The 27,900-nt window shown below is 39.8% G+C and overlaps 1 protein-coding gene across 1 annotated transcript in view; it reads right to left on the reverse strand.

The window, feature by feature from the left end:
• Positions 1 to 27,900, reverse strand: part of LOC105218088 (uncharacterized) — a 91,628-nt gene that overhangs the window by 12,054 nt on the left and 51,674 nt on the right. The window contains 4 exon segments of the mRNA XM_054231055.1: positions 6,534 to 16,219; positions 16,222 to 26,153; positions 26,637 to 27,653; positions 27,710 to 27,899. Of these exon segments, the coding sequence (XP_054087030.1) occupies positions 6,534 to 16,219; positions 16,222 to 26,153; positions 26,637 to 27,653; positions 27,710 to 27,899 (20,825 nt within the window).

Here is a 27,900-nt window from a genome sequence, read left to right on the forward strand (position 1 = left end):
AAGTCAAGCTGTAAATAAAGCTGATTTATTACTAGATTTTTACTAGCGGAATTCAAATGTAACTAACTTGACTAGTTTTCATTTATTTTTTCGTGTTAGAACACTTTAAGATCTACGATGTGGAAATCTGAATGGCGGAAAAGTCAACACTTCAAGCTCAAGTCTGTTGCATTCATTAGGAATTATTGCGATAAAAATATTAAATTTAGTTTTTATGAATTTTAAACTCATTTTGCTGCATATTTTTTTTAAACATATTTAAGTTAAGTTATTTTTTGAAAATTTGTTTTATGTTAAACATTTTAAGTTAAAATTTTATATATAAAAACAATCAAAAAATTAAATCGATATTATTGAATATGGAAATGATTGCAGAAGGAACTATGAGTATGTGCAACATAACTGTACTTCAATGTAACACCCAGCATTTACAGCATCGTGAGTCATCTGAGTGTGTCTCTAAGTGCTAGAAATGTCAGTTGCTTTATGAAAGCGTTATAAAATCGTTTGAATATTAGCAACAGCTGCATGATTATTGCTAAGAGCTTTTTGCTCACATGAAGCTATGCAAATAACCAGATATAAATACACACGTGTGCTCAGCAAAGCAAATTGTAGACGGACATGCAAATTTTGATGTTGACCTAAGTGATCAATAGATATGGAAATATATGTACTTGTATGTATATAGAAAATGTATGTCATAGTTATAGCAAATAAATTGAAACAACCAATGCTTTATAATTTATATTTATATATATGTTCATATATAGTATATATATATCTCTTGATTTGTGCTTCACAGTTACTACTACGCCGCAGCGTAGCAGTTAAGCATCTCATTTACACAATAACCACATTCCAATGATTCGCGCACGGCAATTTTACCATCGTATTAATTTACCAGTTTTGTAGCTGGTCGCTTCTTCATTTTATCTTATTGGCGTTGAGCAAACAATATTGAATACACACATACATATATACATACACTATTGTTTGCATAATAACCAGCCATGCGATTGAGGATGCGCAAATGCCAATCTATGAAGCTTGAAGTGGCGTTGGGCGCATATTTTTGATACGTACATACAGATGTACTAATGGATGAGTGCCTTTGTTTGTTTTTGAAGCATTCATTGTTAATTAGAGTACCAGTTTGCTGCAAGTAACTAATAATTAAATTTTAAGCGTTTTTATATGTTCAGATATCAAGATGCGCAAGCATATGATTCTAATAGCATTCAATTTGGTCACTAATTTCATGAGTTTTATTAAAACTTGTTTTTCAGTTGAATTCTGTATTCAAGTGCCTCAAAATACTGGTTAGTTGGCTTTAGAAGTTAATATTTAAAGTACGTTTTCAATGCAAATTTTATTTATGAGTACTAGGGTTTGACTCATTTAATTATAGTGAGCAAATATGTTTATTAGCTCAAACGATTTTACAGTTATACATAATTATGTATATATAGCTACGATTATAATTTTATTTAAAATTCAAATTTTCAGAAATTGTGTAAGCATGTTTAAAGTGCAAATTTGTGAAAAAATTCATTTAACAATGCAGTAAAAAGTTTTGATAATATAAAAATAATGTATAGTTGTGCAGAATTTCCATAAAGTTTTTTTATTCAAAGATTGCGTTTTATATATTATTATATATTTTAAAGCAAAAACTTATTCGAAAGAGTGTTTTAATTTAATTTATACAAAACAAAATATTTCAAATTAAAAATTAATAATATTTTGAAAATATATTTATGATGTTAATTTTTTAAATAAAAAAAGGTTGAAGGTTTTTTTAAAATTGTTTTTTATTTTTAATATTATTATTTAAAAAATGTTTGAACTCTTGAACTCATAAATTCCCAAATTTTAATTAATTAATTAATATTAAAACTATTTTTTTTAATATTATTATTTTGAAAAAAAAAAAAGTTTTTCAACTCTTGAACTCAAAAAATTTCTAATTCTAAATTATTAATTTTTTTAATATTAATTTATTGAAAAAATAATACATAATATTATTTAAAAAAAATATTGAACTCTTTATATTAAACATTTTTAAATACCTTTTTTATTTAAATATTTGCAAATATTACTTTTTCCAAATTAAAATTTTTAAAATTTGTTTTTTTGTAAATTTAATTTCATTAAATTAATTTTTAATAATACTTCAAACAAACGTATTTATTTTAACCAAATAAAAATTTTTGTTCATTTTCGAATGCAACTTGATTTTTGAACAGCTTTTCTTGCATATTTAATTGCACATGAATTACAAAAAAAAATACAAAAACTGTTTCATTTTTGTTTTTTGTACAAACCAACTTTCGTGAATTTTAAATTTTTTAATAAACAAAATTTGTATGTATAAATCGTAATTCGCAAAATTTATTGCTGCTACTCGCATTAAATGCGGCATGGTTTCGTATAACCAACACTGCAGAGGCACGCATGAAATCTAGCCATTGCAATCAAGCATAAAATTACGGTAAAACATGTGGAATTAATATGCCGTGCTGGTGATTTTTGTTTTGTTGTTTGAAATCATTTCAATTCGCTGAAGCATTACATGAGCAATCAAGTGTTGGCGATCGCTCAAGCGTTGGTTATGAACTTGGCTAATAAACGTTGCATAATCACTTAGAATTTTGCAAATTTTATGTGAATAACAAGTAATTTAATGTAAACTTATATTGTGTGTATCAGTAATTTGTATTTTTTTTACTGCAATAGCAAATGAACAACTGAAAATGCAGTGTCATCCAAACTTCTGCATTTCAATAAGCAATTCTATTCATGCAAAGCGTTTGTTCATACCTGCATACACAAATATGCAGTTATGCAAGTGTGCTCACTTTATATGCAGCACACGTCGGTACAAGCTCAAAGAGCCGGATTTTAGCTGAATTAACTGCTATTTTTTGTTTTGCTAAAATATGCTATGTGTGATATAATCACTTTGAAGCGATTCCAGAATATTTGATTACGCCAACGACGATACAACCAAAAGCAACTTTGTCGGTAAACACGAAATAAAAAAGTGTGCATAGTTCGAAAAAAAAAATTAAAAAATTAATAAAATATGAAATGTATAAAATAGTAAAATAAACATAAAAAATTATTAATTAACAAAACAAAAGTAAAAATTAAAAGAAAAATCATTAATAAACACCGCACAAATACATATTTGTGAACTCTATTTACTGCAAATTCCCAGTTAGCCATCAATAAGGATGAGCTTAATATAAAGGAACAACAAAAGCAACACATCAGTGCTTTGCTAAATTACACACGGATGTCTCGCAACAAATGTTGCTGGAGCTTTTAGCGCGTCGCCGAGACACTTGTTACGAGCACCTGTCTGTCAAGCGGCAAGCTTGTCAATGCGTGACTTGACTTTTTTGTAACGCATTAATAAAATTGTTGTTATTTTTAATGTATTGTTTGAATATCACAAGGCTTGCTGAAGAGTATTTCTAGACATTTGTAGGTGAAGTGACTTCTCATACTTTCCTGTACATATTGAGTTTTTTCGTGGCCTCACAATGTTAAATGTTTGGTTACTGGTTTGTTGGCCCTTCTAATTTGTGTGTGGCTCACGTAGAACGGTGCAAGCAATGGTGCATTAAAATTGTAAGTAAATACTCCAAACTGGAAACGACAACTCAACAACTTCAACAGGGTTTATAAAACAGATTAAGTGTAGAGCGAAAGTCTGAGTTCATACAGTGAAACTTATGAAACGGTAATGCAGCAAAACTTTTGTTCCTCTTCAACGCCAACTTTTCCTATGGTGTAGTCTATACCATTCACATGATAGACACGAACAACTTGGAGTTCTTCGTTTTTCCTAATCGAGTCTCGACTACAAACCAGGAGCCATGGCAACAAAAGTCTTCACGTAAGAAGCGGCGCAAGGGTACTGTATAAGAATAGAACTAAATATTAAATATCTGACAAATTGCTAGACGAGAAAAAATCAAAAAACGAGAGAGAAGAGCGTACAAAAAGAGTGCACTCTTCGTCAAAACACTTAATTACTAAATCAATTCAACAAATTAATGACAAAATATGCCGACCTAATATACATATAATATAAAAGAACCAGCCCTTACGAAATAATATTGATTGTTCAATCCTAAATATTCCACATTTTAGTTTACTATAATGCAGTTGCCAGTCAAATAACAGGTTTTGATTGAGAGCGAGAGAAAACATTGATCCAAAACAATACAGACATTTTTGCACCATCTCTTTTCCTCAAACAAAACCCATTTATGTCCGAAAACTAACATAGCAAAGTAATGCTGTAAAATTTCGGTTACAGCGATATGATTACCAATAGTATTGGGTTCTTGAATTTAATTATTACGGTAAACTAGTGTAAATTTAATATTTACATAGGAGAATGTGCCACATTTGTGTGCTGCAAAAGTAAGTATTGTGTTAGTCTACGGTTGTGTACTTGCTATTGGTAAGTGATTACTTTGTGAGTACTGATATAGATAACGTATAAAATATACATTCTTAAATTTAACAAATGAAAAATAAAATGTATTTAAAGTATATTTTACATATATTATAGATAAGTGTGTTGTTTGGTTATCGTGTTCTCTTCGTAAGTAATTATTTATATACAGTAATAAAAATGTAATTGTATTTTTTACAAAGTATTTGTGCATTTTTGTTTTGTTTTTATTGAGTACTTACAATGTCATTTCTATAAAAATATACATAAATATTTTACAACTAAATATTTTTCGTGACTTAAGTACGGGTTTCTTGTTCAAATACATATTCGATTTTCGAAAGTACTTTGTAAATAATATTTAAAATATATAAATAAAAAGAATATGTGTACAAAAAAGTGTAGTTGAAAAGGTAAAAGTGTAGAGAGTATAAAAGTTTATAATATAAAAAATAGAAAAATATAAACGAAACTTAACTGAACCAATACAAGACTTTAAAGAAATGTACGCTGTTACTGCGCTTCTAACGGAAATGGCCGTCAGGTTAGCGGTAATTTACATATTTATTGCATATTTTTGTATATACCAACATTTGTTAAATATGTAAATATATTTATATGTTTAAAAAAACGGCAAATTTTACTGTTATGACTCAATTTTTCATATGTGATTGTTTTTGTTTTGATTTTGATTTTGGGTTTTTATGCAAAAAAGCTTATGAATATGTAGCAAAAAGCAGCAGCATAGCAAGCAAGTTACCTTCAAATCAAGCTGAACTCTTTTTAAATGACAGCGGACACATGCTTGTTCGTAAATGTTTGTATGTATTGATATGAGAAAAAGAATAACATAGAAAAGCTAACGATTCTTCAGCGTACAAAAAACTGTAACTACGTAATAAAGAAAAGAGTAAACGTTAAGAAAAAGCTTACAACTAGTCTAGTCAAGAACCTACTTATTTTCACACGAAGATAGTCAGGATAATTTTAATAGATTGGTAATTGTAGAAAGCTAAGCTCGATTGAAACCGAACATTTTTTTACCCAATGCAGTGAAAGCAGTATTTTTAATATGTTAAGTAGTTAACAATTTCACTTTTAGAGCTTTTAGCACATTATGTCCAAAAATAACCACTGAGAACTGAAGATAGCCTGATAGAAAGAACATTCATTCGAAGAGCTTTTAAGGGAGTTTTTAATGCGATCTAGAATTTTTTAAATTTTTTTTATTGAAACCTATTTGATATGATAAATAGAACAAATAACATTTATGCAAAAAGCTCTGAATAAATGTGTTTTGGAGGGAGACTTGTAATTGTTAATTAAATCACAGAATATTCACTAAGAAAGTTTTAAGAATGTATTTTTATCTCTCAAAAACTTTAAAAAGAAATACTTAACTGTTAGTTAGTAAAGAAAATAATCATACAAAAAACTGTTTAATAAAGTTTTGATAGTGCCAAAAGTGTATTCTCTTATAATGGCACTTTCCGTAAGTTCTCAGGACATGCCTAAAGTGCATGAACTCTAAATATTCACAAAATTGTTATTGTACACTGTACAGTTTCTGGTAACAAGCGTTGGGCATATGAAAAATTAAAGAACTGAAGAGAGTGACAGTGAGCATGAGAAAGAGAAAGCGTCAGAAAGAGGATAAATTTAGTTGGCTGCTTTGAAATAGACTTAATTATGTTTGTTAAGAAGCGAACGCAATTATTTCACTTGGTTTATATATTTATTTACAATTATGTAGAATAACAAAATATATAAGAAAACCTCAGCATAAAAGACGCACAAAATAATGGTAAGACTAGAAATTTATAAACTACTACGAGTATTTTATGTGAAAAAAACTTGATAATAATAATAATAATATTAATAATATAACTAAAGAAAGCTACGCACTGCACCTATTTCTTATATTTTCTTTTATTGTACAGTATACAGACATATGGTTGTGCATACCAACTCACGCGGCTCAATACAAAGCTCGTTGCAATTGCACGCGCTTTAAGCTTTCACTTAAATTTAGCTAAACTAAAGCGCTAATCGTTCAATCGAATTGTATGACGCGGACGCGCGGCGTCGTTATCAGCGTTTGCGTTGTTGTTGGCAACTCTGTAACGTTTGTGCTGTTGCTGGTGCTTCTACTTTGGTAACCCTCATCATTGCTGACTACCTTTTGGGTCACTGTTGCGGCCGGCGCGTCAGTTGGTGCCACTGTGGTGGACTTGCGTTTACCGGCGGATTTTCGCAATTTACGCGCCCTATGCTTACGCGATTTCTTTTTACGCACCACATGCGTTTCGGTGCTAAAGCTTATCACTTCTTTCACTATGCTGCCACTACTTAAGCTACTCGTAGTATTGTTACCAACACTAGAACCTGCAGTGCTGTCACTGTCACTACTATTACCAACACTGGTAGCTTGAGTTTTAGATACATTTACGCCCGTGTGTTGCGCTTTGGTGCTTGTGTCGTGTATGAGATTGGTGGGTGCCTCAACGACGGAGGCGAAACGACTGGAGTATTCCGCATTTGAGTCAGCGGGTTTGGGTTCTGTTAATTGTATTTGTTGGGTTTGGTCAGTGTTGGTAGTGGTGGACACCGCCTTATTTTCGGCTGAGCCTGTGCGATCTACTTTACTGAGTATGACTTTGTCGAGGTTGGCTATGGTTATGACTAGGGGAGAGGACTCATTGGATTCGGGACGTAAGAGTGGTAGTGGTACAACGGGTCTTACGTATGCACTTGATTTCACCGCCGTATCATCTGTGACTACCGCTGTGGTTGTAGTTGTTTCCACGAGATTACTGTTAACTTCAGCTAAAGTGGCATTGTATTGCTTGAAAGTTGACTCAATTGTGGTTGAGTTTGCTATTAACGGCATATTTGTTGTGTGCTCAGCTTCAGCCACGGTATTACCTACAATCGTTGTGGATTCTAAATTTGTGGAGACTTCGTTAGGCATGTTATTTACACTATCGCTATGCGGGATAAGGGGCAAAGCGCTTGCAGTTGTGGTTGTGGAGGTGGTTTCTGTCGTTAACAAAGTCGTGGCGGTCGGTAAAGCCGAACTTGTGCTCGTACTTGTACTTGGTGTGGTGATTTCAATGTTTTGTGTTTCGTTTTCATTTACGTTCAAGTTCGCGTTAATGTTAACAGTACTAGTTGTTGTTTCGTCAGTACCGTATATGTAGTACACATTATTTAGAGAATTGAGTTCTTTACCTTGCCGTCCACCTTCGAATAAGCCTTCCAACGAGATGGTCGAGGTCTCCACCGCACTGCGTATAACTTCGGGTATCAGTGCTTTACCGTTACGTTGTTCCAATGTAGTGCGCACTTGTGCACTCTCCGTAGAATAGGCATACTGTGGCACAAAGTATTGCACACCCTCGGGCAACGAATTCCTTACAGGCGCTGATATGGTCGGTTCTGTAGGTGTATAATCAGTTACGGTGCTGTGTCCATCAACAGAGATGTCACTACCATCGACCAAATGCACAAATTTCACCACGCTAATTTCGCCCAGCTGCTCTAAGTGTGGCAAAGACTCGACTTGTAGTTGTGACTCACCAATCGGTTTGAAGAATTCTTGATTCGATTTCGATTTGCGTCGCAGCTTGTCAGCCTTCGAGGTTATCTCGACAATACGATTGATCTCTACCACTTTGTGCTTGGGACGCGCCTTCTCGGGCACCAGTCGTCCAATTAGGTTGGCGCTATCGGTGGGCGTGCGATTTGTCTGCTCGTCATCCGTTTGCGTGAATACGTGCAATAGTGTCGTGGTCGGCGTTTGCGGTGTCGTAAACGACGTACGCTCACCGACTGACCCATTGTCCTGTGAAGAGATTTCATTAGCATTGACATTATAATCAGTGTTCGTGTCGCTTGCGGCAGATGTGCGTGGTGTTGTGGTTATGTAACCCTGTTCACCACCGCCCACATCTGCTGTGTACTCATCATCGTTTTCTGTTTCAGTGTTTTGTTTGAGGTGATCTTGTGTATCTGGTTGTTGATCTGTTGGTGTTTGTTTAGCGCCGGATATGGCAATTTTCGGTTTGAGGGTAGTGTGTTTTTTGCTATTGATATCAAAAATCTTTTTATTGCGTGCATTTAGTGCTTCGATATTTAAATCTTCAATAAGTGAATTATCGCTAACGGTTTCCGGTGTCTCTGTGGAGGTGGCTGTGTATTTGCGTTCATATGAACGTGTGTTGGTTGGTATGAATGGTGCCGGCTTTGTCGGTACCACCGGTGTGGTACGCTCGAAAGTGGTGGCAATTGGTTTCAGTGGTAAATTTGGTGGCACGACACCTTGCGGCCGATTCACAACACGAGGTCTGTTCGTGACACGCGCGTTGCCGAGCGCAGAAGTGCCGAAACGATTACCATTAGTGCGTTCCGCGACGGTGGCTGGTGGCTGACGGGATCTGCTATTGAAAGGCACGTTACCGGATGATGGTGTAGAGGTAGTGGGTAGTGCTGGACGTGCACCTGGTGGTACGCGGTTGTCTTTTGGACGGTATGTAGGTGTATTAAATTTGGGTGTTGCTTGTTTTGTATCATCATCTGACCCATCTTCTTCCGCTTCCGCTTCCTCCTCCTCTTCGTCCTCGTCCTCTTCGTCCTCCTCCTCCTCATTTTCGTCCTCACTAACCACGTTTTCTTCAGTGTCTGCTTCATGTTCAGCAGCTTTTTCTCTCAATGCAGTTAAGAATGTGGTTGGTGGCTTATTGAACAAGCCAGCTGGGCGTGTAACAGGGCGTAATGTTACGATCGGTACGGGAGTTTGTGGTTTGTTTTGTTCATTGTTCGTGGTCGTTTCTTCCTCTTCCTCTTCCTCATCATTTGCATCCTCATATTCTTCGTATTCCTCATCTTCAGCTAAAGTTTCATCATCCGGTATGGGTACCCGTTTGCCATCCTCAATGCGGAATCGTTTAGCAGGCAGCAATTGACCGCGTGGATCTGTACGCACAAATCCTTCACCGGTATTGCGGTTCACGGCGTTGAATGGATGGAAGCGACCGAATTTACGACGTACAAATTTACGTTTCGGTTTTGGTGTAGTGGGCAGTGTAGTGGAGATCGTGATTCCGGACACCTTTGGTGGCACATATGGACGTCTAGCAACAAGTTTTCTACGGAATGTTGGGCGTACAAGCGGTGTGCCCCGCGTTGTGACTTCTACATGTTCTTCTTCTTGATCAGCACTTTCAGTTTCATTTTGTTTTACCTTTGCCTGTGCGGCAAGTCCAAACGTACGTCTCGGTATGGTGGTCGTGGTCACTCCAGCATTGTTTTGTTCTTCTTCAGTAAGGCTTTCGGTTTCACTTTCTGTTACTTTTAAACGTGAACCTAGGCTGTAAGGACGTCTCGGTATAATGGTGGTTGCTGTATCGCCCGTATCCTGTTCCTCAGTGTTACTTTCTGTTTCACTTTCACTTTGTGCGACTTTGGTGCGGTTGATCAGACCGAAGGGACGTCTGGTAATGAGTAGTGTATTCTTAGTTGGGGTCACATTGGTATTACTGGCCGTGTCCGTGCTCTCTTCAAGTTCATTCGTTGTTATTGCAGTTGTTGCACTAACATCTGGCAGTAGCTTCTTCAAACGCGTTGTTGCTACTATCGGTAGCAGTTGCTCAGTACCATTACTAGCGCTGGGTTTAGCAAGTTTTGTTATATTTAGACCTTTGTTCTCTATTTCTTTATCTTGCTCCAAAACCGTTGTGGACGTACTATCGTTTTCATTATAGTCTTCTTCTTCCGCATCTTCGTCTTCGTTCTCGTTGTTCTCGTCACCATCTTCATTTTCAGCAGTTGCCTTCGTTGTGCTACTCGCACGCGAAAACACGAATGGACGACGCGTCGGCAGAGTAATGCCACTTGTAACGGTGGTGGTATCCTTAGCCTTTGGGCGTATGAAGCCAGCGCGTGGCTTTTGCGTTGTAAAATCTTCAATCTCTGTTGCCGTTTCGATGTCGCTTTCAGTCACCTCCTCCTCTCCTTCGGACACCTTTTCTGTACTGCCTACTTTTACACCATTACCGAAGCTTGGGCGAATGCCTTTACCGAATAAGTTCGTGCGCGCTTTATTGAGCTTGCTATCCTCGGAAGCTGTGTCATTCTCTCGCGCGACTGCCGCGACGGCTGTTTGTGCGCGGAAGCTATTTCCACGTCCAAAGCCGTAGCGTGTACCATTAATACGTGACGCGCCTGTAGGCGTGATTTCGGTTGTAATCTCGTCGTCGACTTTAGTTTCACTCGACACCGTTGTTTCGGTGGTTGTACGATTCACTGGTCTTATTAACTTGCGTATAACTTTACGGAAACGTTTTGTGGGCACTGTTTCGTTATTTATGGGACTTTCACTTTGGGTTTCTTGTGTATTAGGGTCTGTGGAATTCAAGGGTGCTAATCTAGTACGTTCTACTTGCTGTTCGGACGAAATGGGTGTATCTAAACTTTCACTAACAGTGTTGGTAGTATTAGTAACACTAGAAATTGTAGAATTACTACTATCACTAACACTAGAACTAATTAAGGTAGCATTACTATTGTCGCCGACGCCAATTGGGCGACGGTACTTTAACACCCGTATACGTCTCAGTGTGGGAGCTGGACTAGCGGTCAACGTGCTTTCGGTAGTTGTGATTGTGCTGTCTTCATTTACTTCATCTTCAACATCACTTTCGTTATAATCCCCTTCATCTTCATCTTCTTCTTCATCATCATCAACATCATCATCACCTTTATCATCTACTAACACATTTACCTGATTTGTTCTTGTTGCCGTTCTATTTCTGTTCGACTGGTATAATTTTTTGAGCGTAAATTGGCTAGTAGCGGCACGCGTTGTTGACGTTGCTGTTGTTGTTGGCGCTAAAGTAGTAGTAGTAGTCGTTGTTGTTGTGTATCTTGCGCGGTTGAATTGATATTTCTGAAAACGGCGTTTAGAATTAACTTCATTACCCTTATCATTAGTGCTTGGTACTACATCATCATCATCATCATCAATATTCTCATCATCATCATCATTAACATTATCATAATCAACATTATCAAACTGCTTATCAGCCTCTCGATCTGCTTCATTAACTACATGACTACTCAGTTCATCGGTTATTTGTGTGTTGTTAGACTTGAGACTTATATTAATTTTAGTTTCACTTAAAGTGTTAGCTAGAGTGCTGCTACGGTTAGTATTACTACGATTTGCCAACAAACTATTTTTACTATTCTTTACATTAAGTGCATTGTTGTCACGCTCAGCGCTTGTGTCTTCGTCATCAGTATATTCGTCTTGTTCGTCAGCCTTAGTACTGGTTGGTCTCACAGTGGTCTTGGCCCTATTAGCTGCAAGCAGTTGAAGTCTTGCGTTCACGACGCCTTCGTTATTATCATTCCGTGTCTGACTTAACTTAACGCGGTCTCTTAAGTTTTGCAAACTGTTCTGCAGTTCGTTTGTAGGACGTTGTGCTTGTGAGCGTCCAAATGGTGCGCGATTGCGTTCACTATTTTCTGTTTCATCGTATTCATCATTAATCTCCTCATACTCATCGTAGTATTCTTTATCGGCGATGCTTGTTGGTCTATATGGACGGCGCGTGACAGCCGATAGTCCTGGCCGCTGGAATGCTGGTTTGCTTGACCTTAGTGGCTCTTCAGAGTCATCACTGTACTCGTTGTTGTCTATATCGTCTGCTTCTTCAGCTCTTTGGTAGAGACTTCGGTTGATGCTTGGTAGTCGAGGTCGTTTCGTTGTAGTTGGGCGTGTTTTTTGCGCAAAAATATTAAAAGTACGTTTAGTGGTCAAATCTTCTGCGCTTTTAGCAGGTGTCGATGTGGTCGTTTTCGCACGATTGAACGCAACGAAAGTACGATGCGTCGTTGTGTCAGTTGCAGCTGCGGCGCTGTCTTCCGATGGCAGCGCTACGCTTGCCGCTTCTGTAGTAGTACGGAGGCGGTTTAAGATATTGAAACTGCGTGTTGTTGTAGCCTCCGTTAGCGTTACTGGTGTTGACTGCAGATTTTCAGTACTACCAGTACCAAATTTCCGAGTGACACCTCCACCAAACTTTGGACGTTTTGTCGGTTCCGTCACATCTGCACTTTCACTCTCGTTCTCTTCTGTAGTCGAAGTTGTTGGCTCAGTTGTCGGCAACAAGAGCGCACGATGTCGATTTGTTTGTCCAAATGCGAACTTCTTCGTAGTGGTTGATGTTTCTGAGGCATCGTCCACGTTTGTTAGCGACTCCGTCGGCAGTTCTGCCGTTGTGCTTGTGCGCTGTCGGTTAAAGCCCGCAAAGCCACGACGTGTTGTTGTTTCGACAGTCGTAGACGTTTCATCGGAATTGTTAGGAGTTTTGATGGTGGTGGCGCTCGTCGCATTCAGACGTCTGCGTATCAGTAAAGGAACGCGTGTAGGTTTGGACGCTGTGTCTTCCTTAGTTGTCGTATCGTGGGTTTCTTCTGCATCAGCCTCAGTGATGGGTGTTTGCGGTGTGGTGCTCTGAATACGTTTTCTAATAATCACAGTACGTCGCGCAGTGCTTTCCGTAGTTATGTCGGCGCTTTCTTCAGTAGTGGTTTCTTCCGTTGGCGCACTTGTAGTAGTTGTAACATAAATGCGCTTTCTTATCAAAACAGGTCGACGCGTTGCGACAGTGTCGTTCCCACTCTCTGTAATTATTGCGACGGTACTTTCAATGCTGCTGATAGTGCTGTTATCGTTATCGGTTACAATTTCAGTTGTGTTCTCCTCGGTTTGCTCTGACTCATCGCTTTTAAGAACTACTTCGGAGCTCTCTGTCGTGGTTGTATTTGTATCACTTTCCTTCGGCGTTATCTCTGTTGAACTTTCAGTGGTTGTACTAACCCGATTTAATATGGAATATATACGTTTGGTCGTATCTTCAAAGTTCTGTACATTTTCTGCATCTTCCACTTCCAGTTCATTGCTAATATTGGCTGATTCGACCGCTTTGCTGGATGTGACTTTATTGCTAACTCTATTCAATGTTGTATAATTTCGCTTGTAATCACTTTCCGTCGACCTTTCGCTGCTCAGAGAATCTGCAGCATGTGAGATATCAACTGGTGTTTTGGTTATAAGAGACTTGCGATTTAATACTGCATAAATACGCTGCGTTTTAGGCGTGGTTGTATTAAGTTTCTTCAGTTTTGGTGTATTAATTTCATCCTCAACTATTTGTTCATTTGAGCTCTCCACGTTTTGCGACACTCCAGTTTTGACAGTTGATCTATTTAAAGCTGTGTATGGTCGTCGTGTGGTTCCTTTTGTTTTCACCACTTCCTGAATATTGTTCTCTGCACTGTTTTGATCTTTTATAGACGCTTCTGTTCTAGTTCTAAACTTGTTTAAGGTAAGTAAAGGACGTCTTGTAGTGGTGACGGCTTCCTCTTTAAAGAGCTCTTCTTCACTGTCTTCTTCTTGTTCATCCACAGTCTTAGCGGTTGTGGTTCGGAACTTGAGTCGGTTAATGCTATTGTATGACCGTCGAGTTGTGGAATCCAGCGATTTTCTTGTGGTAGTATCGATCAAAATCTCAGGTGTACTATCTTCATCAATGTCACCTTTTGGTTTCACAGTTGTGGTTCTAAATCGGGAACTGTTAATAATATTTAACGGTCGACGAGTGGTTTTTTGTGGTGGTGGACTAGTTGAAGCTGTCTCGTCCTCAACATTGCTTTCGTCACTATTAACTTCTGCCTCACTGGTTTTATCGGTTGTAGTTTTTGAACTGTTGATAATATTAAAGCCGCGGCGAGTGGTGCTTTCCACAGGTTCTCTTGTTGAGACGTCTATTGCAGTATTCGTTTCCTTCGTGATATTACTTTCCTCATTCTCATCATCTTCATCTGTTGTCTTAGATATGGTCGTAAACTTGGAAGTATAAACAGTTTTCAAAGGACCTTGGGTGATTTTTTCCAGCATTTCACTCGTTGTACTTTGAACTAAAGCATTCGTATCCTCTACACTATTACTTTCCTTATTCTCCTTTTCTTCCTCAGTGGTTTTAGTAGTTGTCGTTCTAAACTTAGAGCTATTAATACTATTCAGAGGTCTTTGCGTGGGTTTTTCATGAGGTTCGCTGGTTGTGCTGTCAATTGAGCTAGTACTTTCATCCATTTGCTCCTTCTGGTCTTCTTCGCTTGGAGTTACAGACGATGTAGTTCTAAATTGGGAGCTATTGATGCTGTCCAAAGGGCGTAGCGTGATTTCTTCCAAAGCTTGGCTGGTTGTGCTGTCAACTGGTTGTGCAGTCGTCTCAGCCAATTCCTTATCCTCGTCTTTTTGCTCTTTGCTTTTAACAGTTGTAGTTCTAAAGTTGGAACTGTTAATGCTATTTAGAGATCGACGTGTTGTGATTGCCAGAGGTTCGCTCGTTGTACTTTCAATTGAAGCATTCGTCACCTCCAGGCTATTATTTTCCTCAATCTCATTATCTTCAATTGTAGTTTTAGCAGTTGTAGTTCTAAACTTGGAACTATTGATAATGTTTAGTGGCCGTCGTGTAGTTTTTTCTAGTGGTTCGGTGGTTGGAGCGTCAATTGAAGCAGTCGTTTCATCACCTTCCACACTTTCGTCTCCCCCTACTGTAGTTTTAGCAGTTGTAGTTCTAAATTTCGAACTATATATACTATTTAAAGGTCGTCGTGTGGATTTTCTTAGAGTTTCACTTGTTGTGCTATCTATGGCGACAATTGTCTCGTCCACGCCATTATTTTCCTCATTCTCTGCATCGACGTCGCTAGTTTTAACAGTGGTTGTTCGAAATCGTGAATTATAAAAACTATTTAGAGGTCGACGTATGGTTTTTGTCAGAGCATCACTAGTTGACACCGCTGTGGTTGTGGCACTCAAAACATCTTCGTCTTTGCTTTCGTCCAATTCGTCTTTAGTCTTAATAGCTGTAGTTCTGAACTTCGTGCGGTTAATTTTAATTAAGGAACGTCGCGTTGTGCTCTCAGTGGGTTCGCGTGTTACCTCAATCTCTTCCGTAGTTTGCTCTCTATTATTAGTAACGGTCTCATCTTTAAAATTATCGCTTATGGGTCTTTTCGCTGTAAGGCGTGTGGTGAGTTTACTGAATCGGTTAAAGTTGCGTCGGCCGGGAGAGCTCGCTACTTCTTCTTTACTAATTGACGACTGCTCTTTAAGTTCTTCATCTTTAGAAGTTTCTTCATTTATTACGTTGTTCGCCGGTTGCACAATTTTGTTTCGATTTAGCGCACCATAGACACGTCTTGTTTTAGTCTCTTTGTTTGCTGTGGTAGTTTCTTCGGCTGGCGATTCTTCTGTTGTGGTACGCAAGCGGTTTAATGTTACATAATTGCGCAAGGCTCGTGCATCTTCGTTCCGTTGTTTGGTATCTTGTGGTAGTAGAGTTATCTTTATGGTGGGTGTTTCTTTGTCTATTATTGTTTCTGTAGTGGGGTTAGTTAGGGCAGAATCTAAGTCGGGTTTAAGGGTCGAAAGTTTTGTAATTGTGGAGATTTGTTCTCTAAAAGTTTTGCCAACACGATTTGAAGTACTGCTATTGCTTACATCCATCGTGTTGGTTATGGAATTCTTAGCCGTTTGGTTTGTTGTTGTTTGTGTATTTTTTGTAGCAAATAACTCTTCCAATTCGGCCTTTGCGTTTTGATCATCAATTATTTCTTCTCCAGATGTAGTAAATTTTGTACCGATTGATTTTGCCCCCAGGTGCCCATCTACTTTGACCCGGGGGTTTTCAATAAAAAATGATCTCCTTCACTATTGTCTGTTGTAGCGATTGCCATGTCTGCGCTATTGTTGTCCAGCTCCTCCGAGGCGAACGATGTATTGCCTTCGTTACTTATGTTGAAGACTTCGTGTATTTGTTTCTTAATATCGACGTTGCTGGTTTGTGAGGCGGCTGGCGGTTGTGGCTTACCAATATAAATTACTGGCGAGTCTTTATAATACTGATAGTATTTTCTGCGATGATATATAGGCAATGAGAGTGAAGCGTCATCACCAGCTTCGTTCAGTTCGTTATTTAAATCAGAGACGGATTGTTCAGTAATCTCACTTTCTGTTTTGGTAATGGTTTTAGTTTCACCACCATCATTGTTTGTAGTTGTCGTTGTTGTCGTAGTTTTGGTTAGAAGGGTAGTTTGTCCATTTGAGTCAACAGTTTCATCAGAATTCTTTCTAAGCTTGGTAATTGCGCTAGAGAACTGTTTCTTGAGTAGATCGAATGAATCGTCGGCAATCTCGGCGTTCTGCGTTGTGGTTATTACTTTGGTATCTTCCTTAGTTGTGGTTGTTGTGGAGGTGGTGGTAGTTACGGGTTTCTCAGTTTTGGATAGAGTGGTTGTAATGGGATCCTCAGTTGTGGTTGTTTCGGTTGTGGATGTAGTGGTTGTAACGGGTTCCTCAGTTGTGGTAGTTGTGGGCGCTTTTCTGGTAGTTGTCGTCGAAGAAAGTGAGCTCTTCTGTGAACTTGTCACGATCGTGGCTTCCTTTACAACTGTTTCATCCACATTCACGCCTGTTTCAGATTTTGCTCTATTCAAAGGTCGTTGAATTTTTATTACTTTCCGACGTAAACCTGAGCGTACCGTGGTTTCTGTACTTGCGGGCGGTGTCGTTGTAGCTGGATCTTCAGTAGTTTTTACTGTTGAAATTGGTCTTTTAAATGCAAAATCCTTTCTTGTTGTTTTTATAGCAGGCGCGGCAGTAGTAGTTATGGATTCTTCGGCTAGCGGTTTTTCAGTTGTTGTCGTTGTTGATGTTAAAAGTTTGGATATTGGTCTCTTAAATGCAAATCCCTTTTTGATTGTGGGTTTTGGGGATGCACTCGTTGTTTCCACTTCTGTTACATCCTCCTCTTCAGCAACTATTAATCGTTGTGTTGTTGATGTAGTCGTGCGCAGTGGTCTTGTCGGTCTTGTTCGACGTATAATTGTAGTTGCTTTAGTTGCGACTGGACGCGTTGGTCCGGTTGTCGCTGGTCGCACTGCTAACTGTTCTTCGTATTCATATTCTTCCACATTCTCACTTTCAGTTACCTTCGCAGGCTTTTTGATTATTTTCCTTCTAGTTTTGATGATTGTCTTTTCCCCTTCTTGCCTTCTTTTTGACTTGGCTGCGAAATCTAGTGATAGTAAGGACGATAAATCGGCATCACGGAAACGTACGCCACCACGATTACGTGTTACCGGACGTGGTGTGCTTGGTGGTATCTTCTCAGTTATAACTTCGTAGACGACCTCATAGTCCGGTTCCACTTTTTGTACAGTCTTTGTGTGTACACGTTTAACGGTTTTTTGCGTATTGCCTCCGTTATTATACGTTTGCGTATAAGTGGTTTGAGTCCTGGTGTTGCCACTTTCATCATATTCGGTTTTTGATGTATATCCATCGGATGCATTTAACCGATTCACATTTCGGCTACTACCTTGATTACTGTATTGTGCGCGACCGCTATATCTAGCACGACCGCTGCCTGATCTAAAGCCTGCACTTCGGCTGCGCGACAACTCATTAGCATTTGATTCATTCGCTTGATCTTCGCTCTCTTCACCAACCGTTTCTTTATGTATAACCTTGTTAAGACCACTCAACTTGGTTGTAGTTGTTTCGGAAACTTCCGCTGAACCGTCTTCTTCTACTGTAACAGTTTCCTGATCCGATGCTGATGCTCCATTATCTTCCGTCTTCAATGCATTCCTATTTTTGGCGAATAGGCTGAGTTGTTTAGAATTCGTTGTCAAACTTGCATTGGCTTTGATTGTTGCAGTACCGCCAGATGTTGCGGAGTCACTCTCTGAAGTTCTGACTGATTTAATGTTTTTGGAAAGTGTGCTGTGTTGGCTTGAATTTTCAGTGTCGCTGGAAGTACTAACGTCGACATCGTCTTCTCCACTTGCAGTTGAGCTTCCCTTGAGTCTGTTTGAAGAGTATTTTGAATTTGCAGTGTTGCTGGAAGCACTGAATTTGGCATCACCTTCACCACTTCCAGTTGAACTTTCTCTAAGGTTGTTTGAAGAGTATTTTGAACTTGCAGTGTTTCTGGAATTACTAACGTTGGCTTCGTCTTCACCACTTGCAGATGAGCTTCCCTTCAATCTGTTTGAAGAGTATTTTGAATTTACAGTGTGGCTGGAAGCACTGAATTTGGCTTCGTCTTCACCACTTGCAGATGAGCTTCCCTTCAATCCGTTTGAAAAGTATTTTGAATCTGCCGCGTTGCTGGAAGTACTAATAATGCCATCACCTTCACCGCTTGCAGTTGAGCTTCCCTTGAGTCTGTTTGAAGAGTATTTTGAATTTGCAGTGTTGCTGGAAGCACTGAAGTTTGCTTCGTCTTCACCACTTGCAGATGAGTTTCCCTTCAATCTGTTTGAAGAGTATTTTGTAGAGTGGCTGACAGTCGTAGTTTCACTGTTGCCAGCATCATTTGCTATATTTTCAATTTCTACGACAGCAGCACCTTCTGCCAATATCTTACCCTCACTCGAGCTGGACCCGTTCTCGTTTGCAGCGCTTCCTTTGATAGCGCTTGATGTTATTGATCCCTCACTTTCCAAGCTCGTTGACTTTACAGCAGCGAGTTCATCCTTGAAATCGTTTTCGTTCGAATTTTCTGCTGTATTATGTGATATTTTCAAAGTCTTCTTCAGCGTAGATGTTAACGTTGTACTAATGTCGCCATTTTCTTCAACATTTCCAACTGTTTTTATTCCAGCGGAGCCTTCAGCTAATTTAGCGTTGGCTTCATTAGTTATAACAGAGTTATTACTAATTCTGGTACCATTTCGAGCAACACTTATTCTTCTTCTAATTACAGTAGTTCTTCTATTGTTGGAGGTAGTGCCATTTCTTCCGTTTACATTCGTAGTTGTGCCAATTCTTGTTGATATATCTTGAGCTGTAGCACCACCAGCGCTAACTTTATGAGATTTCTCATGTTCGTTAGTCTCAACATTTCCTGACTGTGCGCCAATTGTTTGATAGGAACTCCACTCACCTAATGATGCTCTATTTTCATCCCCTTTGTATATTCCATCCAAGTATATACGCTTACCAAGGTTATATTGGCTTTCATTGTAAGGCCGATGTTTATTCACGTCAAGCGCTAATAAAGAGGACAGATCGTCTTTGTCCGTGCGTGGTCGGTAGGTGCCACGGTAGGTCGTGCGTCGCTGTGGTGTTTCAGTTGTTGATTGGGTCTCAATGTCTTCACTTTCCTCTTTCCTATTTGACTTTCTGGTGGTGGAAGCTGATTTTTCATTTGCGCTATAAGTGTGACTTGCTGTCTTGCGATTAGAAGCTGTTTCAATGGATGAAGTTGAGACCTGATCACTATTCTTCAGTACATAACCACGTGTGGTCTGTGCACGAGCTTTACTTCCACGAACCTCTGTGTTAACATTATCGGCGGTCGCTTCGTGTTCTTTAGTACTGAGTTTTGTTTTCGTCGAAGAAGCGCCTCTGAAAGAGTGATTAATTCCTTTGAAGCTCTTTGGAATAGTTTTTATTGTCGCACTTTCCGTAATGGATTGCTCGGTTTCGGTGATTGCGACAGTGGGGGTTGATAAATCTTTGTTACTTTCGGTACTGGTAATACTGTCTTGAGACACGGTTGTTACACTTTCAGAGAGATGTGCTGTTGCAGTCTGTATTGGTGCTGAAGTACTCGTTGGTACAGGTGTTGTAGTTGTCTCTGTCGAAATGGTAATCGTACTAGATTCACTGGTAGTTGGAGCTTCTGTATTATCTGTGTGACTGGAAGATAAAGTACTTGTTTCACTTATCTCGGGTGCAATGGTAGTTATTGGCGTTTCCGTGGTACTTAGTTTGGTTTCAGATTTAGATTCTACGGATGTTGTGTCAATGTTGTCTGATGTCAAAGATTCTGCAGAGATTGCGACAGTAGTTACACTTATTTCTGGAATAATTGTAGTTTCTGGAGTAGCCGTAGTGGTTGTTGCTTTTGTAGTGGTTTCTTCTGGAATGACAGTAGTTTCTGGTAACGCCGTTGTAGTTGGTCTGCCACGTACCTTCGATTTTATCGCAGTTGAGCTTTCGTCTACAGTTTCAGTGGTTGTGCCGATTCTTTGGCGTGTAAATGTTCTCTTATTAGTAACGGTATCACTATTAGACAAAGTAGTTTCTTCTGAATGAGCAGGAGTTGGTCTACTACGTACTTTGAATTTGGTTTCAGTTGAATTATCTTCAGTTTTCTCTGAGGAGGTATCAGTTCTGTGTCGCGCAATGATTCTTCTATTCTTGGGAGTTTCACTGGTTTCTGGAGCAACAGTTGTAGTTGGTCTGCCACGTACTTTGATTTTGGTATCTGTTACAATCTCTTCAGTTTTCTCGGATGAGGTTCCAACTCTGTGTCGCGTAATGATTCTTCTATTCGTGGCAGTTTCTATGGTTTCTGGAGCAACAGTCGTAGTTGGTCTACCGCGAACTTTGTGTATAGCTTCAGTGGAGCCATTCTCCTTGTGTTCGATATATCCACCAACTCTATGACGCGTAATAGTCTTTTTGGATGTTGAATAGTTTTCAGTTGATGTGGTTTCTTCAGTAGTTTCTGGAACAGACGTTGTAGTTGCTCTGCTCTGAGCTGTGAAACTTGTGCCAGCTGTGCGCCTCTCTGTAATTTCAGATGATGATCCACCTTTGTGACGAGTTGATGTTATTTTGTTAACAGAAGAGCTGGATATGGTCGTTTCAGGAACGACAGTTGTTTCGATTTCAGAAGTAATATATGTTGTTGTTCCGGTAGCTGGTGCTTTGCTCCGAGTATCAGCCATGTGCTTCTCTGTAATTTCAGATGATGATCCACCTTTGTGGCGAGTGGATGTTATTTTGTTAACAGAAGAGCTGGATATGGTCGTTTCAGGAACAACAGTTGTTTCGATTTCAGAATCGATAGATGTTGTCGTTTCAATAGTTGGTGCTCTGCTCTGAGCTGTGAAACCTGTACCAGCTGTGCGCTTCTCTGTACCTTCAGATGAAGATTCAACTTTGTGACGAGTGGATGTTATTTTGTTAACAGAAGAGCTGGATATAGTCGTTTCAGGAACGGCAGTTGTTTCGATTTCAGAAGTAATATATGTTGTTGTTCCGGTAGCTGGTGCTTTGCTCCAAGTATCAGCCATGTGCTTCTCTGTAATTTCAGATGATGATCCACCTTTGTGGCGAGTGGATGTTATTTTGTTAACAGAAGAGCTGGATATGGTCGTTTCAGGAACAACAGTTGTTTCGATTTCAGAATCGATAGATGTTGTCGTTTCAATAGTTGGTGCTCTGCTCTGAGCTGTGAAACCTGTACCAGCTGTGCGCTTCTCTGTACCTTCAGATGAAGATTCAACTTTGTGACGAGTGGATGTTATTTTGTTAACAGAAGAGCTGGATATAGTCGTTTCAGGAACGGCAGTTGTTTCGATTTCAGAAGTAATATATGTTGTTGTTTCGGCAGCTGGTGCTTTGCTCCCAGTGTCAGCCCCGTGCTTCTCTGTAACTTCAGATGAAGATGTAACTCTGTGACGGGTTGATGTTGCTTTGTTAGCAGAGGAGCTGGATGTGGTCGTTTCAGGAACTACAGTTGTTTCGATTTCAGAAGATAAAGATGTTGTTGTTTCGGCAGCTGATGCATTTTCTGGAAGAGCTGTAGACACAGTGGCTTCATTTTTCGACGAGATTATAGCGGCTTCTGTTGATACTACCTCTGTGGTCTCTTCAATTGTCAGTTGTGATGTGGTTTCTGCTGCAGCAGTTGTAGTAGAGGATGCTACTGTAGTTTCTTCAATTTTTTGTTGAACGGTAGTTTCTGGTACTGGGGTTGTAGTTGGTCTACCACGTACTTTGAGGTTTGATTCAGTTGCTGTTATTGTGGTTTCTTCATTTGCCGATTGGGTTGTAGTTTGTGGAACGTGAGTTTCAGTTGGTCTACCACGTACTTTGTAGATCGATTCAGTTGCTGTTATTGTGGTTTCTTCATTTGCCGATTGGGTTGTAGTTTGTGGAACGTGAGTTCCAGTTGGTCTACCACGTACTTTGAAGTTCGATTCAGTTGCTGTTATTGTTGACTCTTCATTTGCCGATTGGGTTGTTGTTTGTGGAACGTTAGTTTTAGTTGGTCTACCACGTATTTTGAAGTTCGACTCTGTTGCTGTTATTGTGGTATCTTCATTTGCCGATTGTGTAGTAGTATGTGGACCTTGTGTTGTAGTTGGTCTGCCATGTACTTTTTGCTTTGCTTCTGTATACTGTTTCTCTGTATTTTCCGAAGTTTTTTCTACTCTGTGTCGTGTTATGGTTTTCTTGATAGCGGCTGAATCGCTTCCTGTAGAAGACGTAGTCGTATTTTCTGCAATTTCTGAAAGTGTCGTTGTTTCTGGAGTATTGGTTGTAGTAGTATCACTAGACCTTTCCACAGTTTTTACTGCGGAATTCGAAGTTGTTGCTTTGTGCCGTGTAATTGTTTCGCTGTGAGATGATAGCTCGGGCTTGGAAGAAGTTGATAACGAAGTTTCCTGAATTTCAAGCCTGCTACGAGCTTTAGTGTTAGTAGTTTTACTAGCTTCAATTTCTGGTAACGCAGTGCTAACTTCAACAGTAGTGGTGTCACTTTTGCTGTTAGTTGCTGCCAAACTCGGTGTAGAGAAGATCTTTTCATCATCTATAATCTCGGTGGCCGTGTTTTCTACTTCTAAGGAACCATCAACGGACGCACCAGAAAACCTCGACGCCTTATTCTTGTCATTTGCATTCGTAATAGCTGTATAGTCTTTACTTTTGGCTTCAGTTACCTCCAATCCCGACATCTCTTCTTCTTTCGAAAGGCTTTCACTAACGTAACCACCACTTGTGTTCTTACTTGTTTTTTCAGTGAAACGACTATTTCCGCGCTGATTTGTCGTAACGGTACTTGTTTCAAGCCCACTTGTGGTATGCTCACGATTTATTGTATGGTACTTACTTGCACCACGTTCAGACCCCTCACTTTCTACTACACCACTCACAACCTCGTCTTCACTCGTGGTCTTTGTGATTTTGCCGCCACGCGATATACCCTGGTATATGCGATTGCGACTTTGTTCCGCTTGCTTTGCAACTTCCTCGAGATTTCGATAGAACGACGAAGTTTGGTCTTCGTTTAGCTTTACACCATCAGTACCTCGCACAATGGTGTTATAATGTATGGTCTCAGTGGTGGGGTCGTGCGTGTTCTCTGTGCGACGAGCTATTGTTTGATATTTGCGCTCACCGCCCTCGCTCTCGCCATGGTTCGCAGCTTCGTAGTTTTCGACTTTCGTGCGCGTGGTTATAGTCTCCTCAACTATGGTGGTGATGATTTTACCGCTGCCATCATTCATTCGCGTGGTATAAACTGTCTTACGTACAACACTGCCATCGGCCAGCGTTTCGACAGTGGTCGAATTTTTAGTGCCCAAATCATCGTCGGTTGCAGTGTGGCTTTCAGATAGTTTCGCATCATGCGTTTGCGTGCGACCTCTATTGATAGCGGTGTATGTTTTGCCAACATTGCTGTGGCTCGCAGCACTACCGTTACTGTTTACTGCCGTTAAGTGTTCATCGGCGTTTGCTGTATGCTGCTTCGTTTCAGCGGCGTCCATGATTGTTGTATAGACCGTTTGTATTTTCACCATACCGTTACCTTCGTCAGTGATGGTGGTTTCGTTAGCATGTGTGGTCACTGTCGATGTTATGTTTGCTTTACCGTCATCACTGACCACCGTGGTGTATGTCGTGGTCGTATGATTTGCAGCGTTGCTTTCGACACTACTAACCGATACGTTGCCTGCATTTGCGACTTTCACCTCTTCCTTTTCTTCGCTTACCATCTTCAAGCCACGACTACGGAAGTTCGCCGCATTCGCCGTTTCTGTTTCTGTTTCCGTTTCTGTTGTCAAACTTTTACCGCGATACTTACTTGCCTTTAGCGTCTCGTCTTTGCTATTTGTCGTCAAAGCGTTCAGCTGTGTAACACTAACTCTACTTTTGTTTTCTAACAATGTATTCGTTAATTGTGCGCGTTTGCTTTCGAGCTCGCTCTTTTGCGACTCAGCGGACGCGACACTCGCTCGACTGTCACTCTTTTCTTGTGCTGAAAGTGTATTATCGTTTATACTTAAGCTAGAATTGCTATCTACAACATGCCTTAGACTATGATTTGTATTTACACCACTAACACCGTCTACTACATCTACAACATGCGTGTGTGTGTGCATTTTTTTCGTTTGTGTAAGGGTGCGCGTAGTGCTGCCCTCATCTGCGTTTGTTTCCAATCCGTTTTGTACTTGCAACACATCTGAATTGGAACTCACCTTATTTTTGGAGGCACTTGTCGCCGTTAACCTCGTCTTAACTATGTTTGTTGGTTCATCTTCTGAACTCTCGGTAGTAGTAGTTTGTGTATCAGCATTGTTGTTGGTTGGTTGGGTATTATTCGGGCGCGTACGACGCCTGGGATAACCGAAGGGTCTAGGGCTAGATATGGTGCCCAGGAATTCATTAGTGGGTGTTGGCTCGGTAGTTGTTATGCTGTTTGTGGCATCCGTTGTGGAATCTGTCTGTTGATTTTGTATTTGATTGTTACGAGTTAGTAACTCGCTGGTTTGTTGTTGTTGTTGTTGTCTTCTACCACCAGAATATTTAACGGTATTACCTCTAATATTACTACTTAGCTTATCATCGGTACTACTACTACTACCCGTTTTTAGACTAGTTTGTTTGGTTTCTTTGAAAATTTTGTTGTTTTCACTCTCATTTTCAGTGGCTATGTCAGTGTTTGTTGTTGTAGCTGTAGTTGCTTTTGTAACATTTCGTGTTCTTGTTATGAATTTATATTGTGTCTTTGTGCGATTATTATTTAAATTCGTTACCTCATCGCCATTGGAATTTTGGTCAGTGTCAGTTGAGGTGGCTGTAGTAGCGTCACCGGTTGCGGTGCTTGTCAGTGTTTCGGTCGTTGTTGTTGGTTTCGTTGTTCTAGCCGTTGTAGTCTCAGCGTGCTCTATATCCTTTGGACTTTCGTTGGGACTTAAGGCAGATTTTTCAATAAGGGAATTCACATCGAGCGAAAGGTCTAAGGCATCCTTTGAGTCAGACTCAAAGTTTGATGGGAGTGTGGTTACAATGGATTTGGTATCGGTTAGTTCAATATCATTTGATGTTGTTGTGGTAGCGGCGGCATTTGTTGTGGATATAATGGGTTGGGATGTGGTTGTAATGGTTTGTTTTGTAGCAATGGGTATGAGTTGGGGATTAGTATTTTTAATGGTTATGGATAGGGCGGGTGAGTCATTTGCTGTTGTGACAGTGGTAGTAGTAGTTGGTAAAATTGGTTCAGGTGTTTCGTTGTTGTTGTTAAAACTGTTTTCTAATAAATTGTATCTGGTTGGAGTTTCTTGGGTGGTGATTGGAGTCTCTGTTGTTGGTGTGGTGGTGGTGGTACGACGACCTATATTCGCATAGATGCGTGTTGTGGTTTGTGTTGATTTTTGTGTGGAATCTAATGCAGCCCCATTTAATTGTACCGTTACATTTTGTTCATCCTCTTGCTCCTCCTCGTCGTCATCCTGACTGCTGGCCGATGTCTGTAGTCTGTTTGTGGGACGCGTACGCTCCAGATATTTATACCTGTAAGTGAAAAGGTTCATAGGTCAATGTAATTATATAACGGCATAATATGATTTCTGAGACGAGAGAGACCCAACTGTGTAGAACACTCAAATGTACATATGCTTTTGATGCATATTTTGGATTTGAGGTGAGTGGTTATCATTTAGTGTATAGAAATATTCAACATTCGAAAATTGAAATAGAAGCCTTTTGTTTAATGCGAAAAGGCTTTAACTAAATTGTAAATCGCAAAAAAAAATTCACAGTGCATAGATAGTTGAACTAGCTCGTTTTTCGATTTGTAGTGCCTTAAAAACGGTTTAAGCTTCTTCCGAACGTCCTTAAAACCTTACCTTACCTTTGAAGGTAAGAAATATATTTGCAGGCCTTCTATAGTATGTCAAAGTTCGTTCCTTGATACAAAACTCATTATATATATATTTATATGGTCGCTGAGTAAACTCACGACACATCCAGTTGACTTGGAATCAAGTGTCTTACCTATTTGTATTAGTTACAACTTCCTCGGCTGGCGCGCTGCTTTCAGTGGTGGTAAACCGTCCACGATTCCGATTTAATGAGGTATATGTGCGCCTCTCTTCACTCTCTTTCACTGTTTTCACCTCTTCGTCACTTCCTTCAGCTTCGTCATCCGTTTCGGTACGAAGAGTTGTTGGTCGTGTTCGTTTTATGCTGGCATAAGATGGTGTGATTGTATTTGTTGGACGCTTTGTGGTTTTCCTGCTACTACTCAATTCTTCCCCTTCAGCATTCTCATTTACTTCTTCAGCCGTTTGCCGTTCTTCCACTTCATCTTCATCTTCTTGTCCTCTAAATGCACCTCTGTGCCTGTTTATTGTTACATACTGTTTCTTTTCTTTCAGAAAACCATCGAACTCGGTCAACTTATCAAGTCCCTCATTTTGTGGACCCTGTCTGCTGTTACCGCGCACCACAGACGAATATTTGGAGTAACCGCTGCTGCTGGCACCTTCGCTAGACTGCGACTCTTCGCTTTCCAATTTAGTATTCGTCGACTCTTCCGTCTTTGTTTGACCAGATTTTCTAAATAGCGATGATGATGTAAAGCGATTGCGGAACGAGTTGAATGTGTTGGGTTTGCTCAGCACTTTGTCGTAGAGATTTTTGCTAATCGGTGTTGGTGTTGTAGCAACACCTGCTTCACTGGAACCACCTTTGATTGAAATTGTGCCATCATCTTTGTGGTGTAAATGTTTTTCTAACTCCTCAAGACCACCCACTTTGCGTATGAGTTCAATGAGTTCTTTTATAACCTGAGGATCTTCTTCGGCATCTCTATCTTTAGTATGTGCTGGTGCGTTTTCTACTTCCTCCTCCTCTTCATCTTCATACTCTTCTGGAGCTGCAGTGGTCGTAGTGGTGGTTCTGAAGAAAGATGTGCGCGAAGTGGCGGCCGATATGCGATTGATGGAAACTGTAGGACGTGGTGTAGTGGTTGTTGTCGTTGTACTGCTTATGGGGGCAGCGGTTGTGGCTCTAAAATATGGAAAATATGTTAGATTCTTTATTAAAAAATTAATAGTTACACTTACTTCTTCGTTTTACAGGGTACGTTACGCGCAAAATCACATGAGTCTGCGGCCGGGTTGAAATACAGTCCTGATGGACAAGTGAACTGATGTCCCACAATGCCCAAGCCAGACGGGCCGCTATCCAAGCACCAATAGTATTTCTTACAATCACGTGGATGTTGAAAGAACCCTTCTTCTTCGCACTTGAAGTC

Source organism: Zeugodacus cucurbitae, chromosome 5 (genome assembly GCF_028554725.1).
Source record: "Zeugodacus cucurbitae isolate PBARC_wt_2022May chromosome 5, idZeuCucr1.2, whole genome shotgun sequence".
NCBI lineage: Eukaryota > Metazoa > Arthropoda > Insecta > Diptera > Tephritidae > Zeugodacus > Zeugodacus cucurbitae.